The 7,820-nt window shown below is 53.2% G+C and overlaps 1 protein-coding gene across 1 annotated transcript in view; it reads right to left on the bottom strand.

The window, feature by feature from the left end:
* Positions 1 to 1,513: 1,513 nt before the first annotated feature.
* LOC133347911 (transformation/transcription domain-associated protein-like) overlaps positions 1,514 to 7,820 on the bottom strand; it is a 41,033-nt gene continuing 34,726 nt past the window's right edge. The window contains exons 35-38 of the mRNA XM_061560653.1: positions 2,665 to 2,718; positions 2,449 to 2,556; positions 2,233 to 2,286; positions 1,514 to 1,573 (exon numbers count right to left, since the gene is read on the bottom strand). Coding sequence (XP_061416637.1) covers positions 1,514 to 1,573; positions 2,233 to 2,286; positions 2,449 to 2,556; positions 2,665 to 2,718 — 276 coding nt within the window. The remainder of the gene's footprint in view (positions 1,574 to 2,232; positions 2,287 to 2,448; positions 2,557 to 2,664; positions 2,719 to 7,820) is intronic.

Below are 7,820 nucleotides of genomic sequence, written 5' to 3'. Positions count from 1 at the left end.
TGACAATGACAGCCGGTGATGATGATGATGATGATTATTTGACAATGATAGCCAATGGTGATGATCAACATCATGATGATGATCATAATCACGACACATTTATATATTTATGCGATCTAACCCCAAAAAACCTGTATTACGGCTGGTGATGATGATGCTTATTTGAAAATGACAGCCGATGGTGGTGATGATAATGATTTGACATCATTAGAGTTAATCTCAGCGACTGGGGATTTTACAAAAATGACAATATTTTTTGTTTAAAGAAAAAAACTAAAACCCCAACTCTTCAACTGGATGAGGCGCCGCTGTGAGTGTGTTATTTTTCTCCCGTAATTACATCTAATTAGAGGCATCCCCGTAGTATTGGCTGAGTATTATCATCGCCATCATCAGCACATTCCATTTGCTGACTTGTGTGTGTGTGCAAGTGTGATGTAAGAGGAGCGACGCTCACACAACGAGCGGAGCGCCGGGGTGGCTAAAGCACGGCAATTTGGCACAGTAGAGGGCACAGGTGGTGCATCAGCCAGTCATCCCAGTCATCTCAGTCAATCGACCTGTGGCACCTGCTGGGTCTGCCCCGTGATCTCCTGCCAGCGGGCGTTCGAAACTTCACATGGCCTCAAGGTGCACATAGCCCTGGCACAAGCGTCGTGGTGACGTCACTGCTACTTAGTGGCGAATGGCGGTTGTTGTTGTTGTTTGTAGTGTGGAAAATATTTTTTTTCAAAGATCTACCGTGAGGCCTTTAAGAGACTGTTGGGCCAAGGGCTGTGAGCGAGAAGCACCATCTACGACGGCCGGCAAGGAAAGCGAGGGAGGTGGGTGGCCAGCACCACGCTCAAGTGGCGATGTTTACGCATCGCACCAGGTACTCGTTTGAGGCTGAGTCGACATAAGGGGGAGGCCTAGGACCGGTCGCTGGGTTCCTAGCACAGCGCGCTAACCACTGCGCCACCGCTCCCCACTTTGGACGAGGTATATGGAGGATCGGTAGTGCGGCGGTTTTTGCAGTCGGTGCTACGGACGCAGCGAGCGACCCGACTTCGATTCCCGCTCGCGATCGAGGGGGGCGGTGGTGGTGGTGGTGGTGGTGATGATGATGATGGAGAGGGGAGGGAAGAGAGGCACAAGAGAGAAGGACGGAGGGGGCACGAGTAGTGAGCTACACGGAGGCTTTCGGTGATGAGGGGAGAGATTCAGAGAAATGCAGAGAAGTCACGTGAGTTACGGGAGGCCTGGGCTGATTTGGACAAGGAGATAGACGGATATGAATGCGAGCGGAGTAAGGGATCAGAGTGGCGGCGGTGGTCCCACAGAGACGTCACGTGATTTACGGGAGACTTGAGCTGCGGTGTGGAAATACAGGAGGACGAAACGAATCATCAATGCCAGACGCAGAGGCTTATTGAGGACATCTGCACAGTCAACACGGGGGACATCTGCTTTCGCCTCGTCACGACCGTTGTCACCTCGTAAGGAACACAATCAGGAGAGGGATGGATGGTCCTCAACGCCTACAACCTCCCAGACCCTTGAAGGGGTCAGCTACCAACTCGTCTCGCGTCGCCTGCTCCACGTGGGAGATGCGCGTGACGTCACAAGGCGTTCGTCACGCGTTCACCCTGCCTCCACGTGGGAGATGCGCGGTGACGTCACAAAGGCGTTCGTCACGCGTCGCCTGCTCCACGTGGGAGATGCGTGTGACGTCACAAAAGCGTTCGTCACGCGTCACCTGCTCCACGTGGGAGATGCGTGTGGACGTCACAACGGCGTTCGTCACGCGTCACCTTCTCCACGTGGGAGACGCGTGTGACGTCACAATGGAGTTCGTCACGCGTCGCCTGCTCCACGTGGGAGATGCGTGTGACGTCACAACGGCGTTCGTCTCGCGTCACTGTCTCCACGTGGGAGATGCGTGTGACGTCCACAACGGCGGTTCGTCACGCGTCGCCTGCTCCACGTGGGAGGATGCGTTGTGACGTCACAAAGGCGTTCGTCCCGCGTCGCCTGCTCCACGTGGGAGATGCGTGTGACGTCACAAAGGCGTTTATCACTCGTCACCTGCTCCACGTGGAGATGCGCGTGACGTCACAAACGGCGTTCGTCCCGCGTCACACTGCTCCACGTGGGAGATGCGCGTGACGTCACAAAGGCGTTCGTCACGCGTCGCCTGCTCCACGTGGGAGATGCGTGTGACGTCACAAAGGGCGTTCGTTCCCGCGTCACCTGCTCCACGTGGGAGATGCGTGTGACGTCACAACGGCGTTCGTCTCGCGTCACCTGCTCCACGTGGGAGATGCGTGTGACGTCACAACGGCGTTCGTCATGCGTCGCCTGCTCCACGTGGGAGATGCGTGTGACGTCACAACGGCGTTCGTCTCGCGTCACCTGCTCCACGTGGGAGATGCGTGTGACGTCACAAAGGCGTTCGTCACGCGTCACCTGCTCCACGCGGGAGATGCGTGTGACGTCACAAAGGCGTTCGTCTCGCGTCACCTGCTCCACGTGGGAGATGCGCGTGACGTCACAACGGCGTTCGTCTCGCGTCACCTGCTCCACGTGGGAGATGCGTGTGACGTCACAAAGGCGTTCGTCTCGCGTCACCTGCTCCACGTGGGAGATGCGTGTGACGTCACAAAGGCGTTCGTCACGCGTCACCTGCTCCACGTGGGAGATGCGTGTGACGTCACAACGGCGTTCGTCACGCGTCACCTGCTCCACGAGGGAGATGCGTGTGACATCACAATGGCGTTCGTCACGCGTCGCCTGCTCCACATGGGAGATGCGTGTGACGTCACAAAGGCGTTCGTCACGCGTCACCTGCTCCACGTGGGAGATGCGTGTGACGTCACAACGGCGTTCGTCACGCGTCACCTGCTCCACGTGGGAGATGCGTGTGACGTCACAACGGCGCTCGGCTTACGCGGGAAGCAGCATCGATTTAGCGACTCTGTGAAATCCACAGCAAGAAAATATGAAAAAAAATTCTTGCCGTAGATTTCACACCTGATGATGATGATGATGATTGCTTGTGTTGCAGTCGAAACGTCGTGAGAATTTTTATTTTTTATATTTTTATTATTGTATTATTTTCCTTCTACGTGACTTTACCGAAAGAACCAAGAATATGAATCCGTGCAGTCACGAAAGAAGCTTTAAATACAAATTTATGCTGACTTTATTATTATTACAGTTATTTTCTTCCAGTTTTACCAAATTGTCAGATTAACGTCACTGGTGTTGGCCATGAGCTGGAATCGGACTCATCCAGCGGTGCACGTGTACGTACGGGCAGAGAGAATATAACAGTCGGGTAAGTTACATCGATGGGCAAACAGATGGACGCACGAACGACGATTAACATGTAGATCCGGGTGGTTTGCTTAATTTATATTCACAGCCGTCGTGGACATTCCACGTTAGCATGTCGAGGGCTTAGGGCGCTGCGGATAGATATACGTACCGTAGTGCGTGTTTGATCGGTCACTACCGACAGACGCCCAGAACAACACGTGATTGTGCGTGTGCATGTGTATGTGTGTGTGTGCGTCTAGTGTGTAGATGCTCGCTAACAGCACTTGCCCCAACAGTCTGGTAAGGCTATACAGGGGATTTTTGTCTTTGTATATGAGGAGCAGTGGTGTAGCGGTTAACGCGCCGCGCTACGAACCCGGCGACCCGAGTTCGATTCCAGCTCACGGCCCAGCACCGGTGACGATTATTTGAACCGGTCCTGGGTCTCCCCTAGGTCGACTCAGCCTCAAATGACTACCTGGCGCGTGTGTAAACATCGCGACTAGGAAGACAAAGGCGGCCGGGCGTGGTGCTGGCCACCCACCCCCTCGTGTGCCGTGCCAGGCTTCATAGGTGCTCGCTAACAGCACTTGCCCCTACAGTCTGTTAAAGCTACACGGGGATCTCTGTCTTTGTCTTTTATGGTGAGCCGGTAAGTGAAGCGGTTAGCGCGCTGCGCTACAAACACTGCGACCTGAGTTCGATTCCCGCTCGCGCTCAACACCGGTGACGATTATCTGAAACGGGCATCCCCAAGTTTAACTCAGCTTCAAATGAGTACCTGGCGCGGTGTATGAACGTCGCCACTAGAAAGACAAAGGCGGCCGGGCGTGGCGCTGGCCACCCTCGTGTGCCCATGCCGGTATTCCGAGGTACTTGCTAAAAGCACTTGCCCCAAAAGCCCCTTACGGCTACACGGGGTACATTTGTCTTTGTGACGAACTGGCCCCATTCACAGACCGGCGGCGCGTGATTCATTCAACACCGCGCGCCTCCATTCATGCGGCCACGAAGCGCCATTTAGAGATTCACATCACGGACCCGCCGCGCGCGAGAGAGAGAGGGGAGGGAGGAGGAGGGGTGCGGTAGGGGAGAGGAAAGCGGGGAGAGGTGAGAGGCAGGGGGAGGTAGGAGAGCGGGGCTAGAGGGGAATGAGGGAGGGAGCTGTGGGGAGGGAGGGGAAGTGAGCGAGGTGAGGGAGGAGAGGAGGAGGAGGAGGGGGGAGATGGATGAGAGAGGGAGTGGTGGCGAGGGAGAGCTACCGTCGGAGGCCGTAGGACTGCGAGAGGGGCTGGGTGCAGATGCAGCACTTGTCGTAGTAAAATTATATAGAACATAGACATGGGGTAGAGAGGGGGTACAGAGAGAGAAGGGGGCAGAGAGAGAGGGGGGTAGAGAGAGAAGATGTAAGAAGGAGGAGAGCAGAGCGTGACATTTTTTGTGAAATATTTCATTTAAAAAAGGGGGGGGGCACACAAAGCAAAACATTGAAAAAATAAACGAAATGATGAACGAAGCAAAGTGCCGACTACACCGAGCATCTTCTTGTTTCTTCTGCTCGTAAAAACAAGAGAGGGGGGGGGGGATTAGAGACGGATGTTGGTGGGAGGTGGAGAGGGTGGAGAGTGGGGAGAGTGAGAAAATAGGGGGGAATGGTGAGAGATTAAAGACAAAGGGGGAGAGGGTTCGGAGCAGAGCGATGGGAGTGTGAGGGATGGGAGAGAAAGAGAGGAGAGGGAAATCAGAGAGAGAGAGAGCGAGCGAGCGAGGTGATGATGAAGATGATGGACTTGCTACTTCACGAGTCAAGAGGTATCGATTGGTGTAACCGCAACGAGTTCTCAGCATGGGAGATGGAAACGCACGAACAGCAACCATTAAGTCCCTCCTCGTGTGCTCTTGCGAACTTCCAAGTTCAAAATAAAAACATAAAATACTGATAGGAACCACCTGGTTCCACCAGCCCACAAGGATTATTGTGTCCGTCCGTCCGTCGTGCAGGAGGGGCTGGGTTGGCGAGGGAGGGGCTGGGTGGGGAGGGGAGGGTGGGGAGGGTGGGGCTGGGGTGGGGGTGGGAGGGGTGGGGGCTGGGTTGGGGAGGGGCTGGTCACCCCGCGGTGCCTTTTTAAAACTCAACGTTTAACCTACTCACGCCGGCTTGTGCCCGCCCTCACAGTCGGCCATATCTGCGGAATACACCACGCCGCCGTTGACCCTGGCCATTGACCGAGCAACCCAACGTTCCTACCAGCTCCCTCCGCAGGACAATGTGTTATATGTATGGAGGAATCCGATGAGCGATGTGGCTTTTTTTCCACAGACGTCCCAGTCGAGTTGCTTAACACAACTCTCTCTGACCGAAGCGTTCTCCTCGAGCACGGTAACGTGACGGATCGCGTTGATGACACCCTAGCGATGCTTACAACAACAACAGCAGCAACAAAACCGTGAATTAGAAGAGCGTTATAGGAATTATTCGGAACAGTTCGTCCGATAGGCCCACGAGGAGTTTTGTTTTTAAATCCTTTATATTAAGTTCGCTTGCTTGCTTGCGTGCTTGCGTGCTTGCTTGCTTGCTTACGACCGTGCAAATCTTTCGGTCGTTTTTAACCCACTTCCCGTGATCCAATCGAGCTGACATTTTCCACACAGACTCGTTGTGCGTGACAATTAATTACACTGTTTAGGGGAAAATAAATAAATAAATATTTATTTACCAATTGCTTAATGCTGGCAGACAATCATCTGATCCATAGGTGGCAGCCATCTCAAGCCAGAGGACGAGAGGACTCTAGCCGCCCACGGCATATAAAGGATTTAGAGTTAAAAACTTTGTTTTTACGGGTTAATTTTTTTTCACGTTTCAACCGTCGAAGTTTTCGTGCCACCGGGGTGAGAACTCGTGAGACGTTTTGCGACGGTGACGTGGGGCATCGACCTGCCGGGAAGTGGCGATGATCGCCTTCGTCGCTGCTGTGTGTGTGTCGGTGTGTATGTGTGTGTGTGTCGGTGTGTGTGTCTGTGTGTGTGTCGGTGTGTATGTGTGTGTCTGTGTGTGTGTCTGTGTGTCTGTGTGTGTGTCTGTGTGTATGTGTCTGTGTGTGTCTGTGTGTGTCTGTGTGTCTGTGTGTCGGTGTGTCTGTGTGTGTGTCTGTGGTGTCTGTGTGTGTCTGTGTGTGCCTGTGTGTGTCTGTGTGTGCCTGTGTGTGTCTGTGTGTGTGTCTGTGTGTGCCTGTGTGTGTCTGTGTGTGTCTGTGTGTGTGTCTGTGTGTATGTGTCTGTGTGTGTGTCTGTGTGTGTCTGTGTGTCTGTGTGTGTGTCTGTGTGTATGTGTCTGTGTGTCGGTGTGTATGTGTGTGTGTCTGTGTGTGTCTGTGTGTCTGTGTGTGTGTCTGTGTGTGCCTGTGTGTGTCTGTGTGTGTGTCTGTGTGTGCCTGTGTGTGTCTGTGTATGTGTGTCTGTGTGTGTGTCTAACAGCACTTGCCCCTACAGTCTGCTACGGCTATATGGGGGATCTTTGTCTTGTGTGTTTGTGTGTGTGTGTGTCTATGTGTGTCTGTGTCTGTGTGTGTCTGTGTGTGTGTATGTATCTGTGTGTATGTATCTGTGTCTGCGTGTGTCTGTGTGTTGTCTAACAACACTTGCCCCTACAGTCTGCTAAGGCTATATGGGGGATCTTTGTCATGTGTGTCTGTGTGTGTGTCTATGTGTGTCTGTGTGTGTCTGTGTGTGTGTCTGTATGTGTGTGTATGTATCTGTGTGTGTGTATCTGTGTGTCTGTGTGTGTGTCTGTGATATTTTGAAATTTACCTATTTTCAATGAGAAAACGTGTACATTTGTGTCATTCCTTCAAGTAAAGTCCTCGTCACAAAAGCAAAGTTTGTGGGGAATATTAGTAATTTTCTATACTTTAGAGGCATAAGCAATTAGAAAATAACACTTAATACCCAGGAACAAAAATCGTGTTACATAATGCCTCGTCTTTGCGTGTGGTGCATAAGGGCAGGGAGCGTTTGGTGGTGGTTGTGGTGGTGGTGGTTGTGGTGGTAGTTGTTGTGGTGGTGGTTGTGGTGGTAGTTGTTGTGGTGGTTGTTGTGGTGGTGGTGGTTGTGGTGGTAGTTGTGTGTGGTGGTTGTGGTGGTAGTTGTTGTGGTGGTGGTTGTGGTGGTAGTTGTTGTGGTGGTGGTTGTGGTGGTGGTTGTGGTGGTGGTTGTAGTGGTGGTGGTTGTGGTAATGGTGGTTGTGGTGGTAGTTGTTGTGGTGGTGGTTGTGGTGGTAGTTGTTGTGGTGGTGGTTGTGTGGTTGTGGTGGTGGTGGTGGTTGTGGTGGTAGTTGTTGTTGTGGTGGTGGTCGTGGTGGTGGTGTTCGCAGCGGCCGTTGGTGGAGGGCTTAATGCTGAGTCGGGATGGGGATGAGGATGATTCAGGGGGGCAGGGAGGGGGGCGAGAGGGGGGAGGGTGGAGGGGGAAGTGAGGGCTTGGCTTGAAGTGAACAGACGGAGGGGGCTTGTAGTTAAAGC

The sequence above is a fragment of the Lethenteron reissneri genome, chromosome 3 (assembly GCF_015708825.2).
Source record: "Lethenteron reissneri isolate LAM-NWPU_2019-01 chromosome 3, ASM1570882v1, whole genome shotgun sequence".
NCBI classification, from domain to species: Eukaryota; Metazoa; Chordata; class Hyperoartia; order Petromyzontiformes; family Petromyzontidae; genus Lethenteron; species Lethenteron reissneri.
The sequence above is the reverse complement of the archived record's forward strand: the minus strand, read 5'-3'. Positions and strand labels throughout refer to the sequence as shown.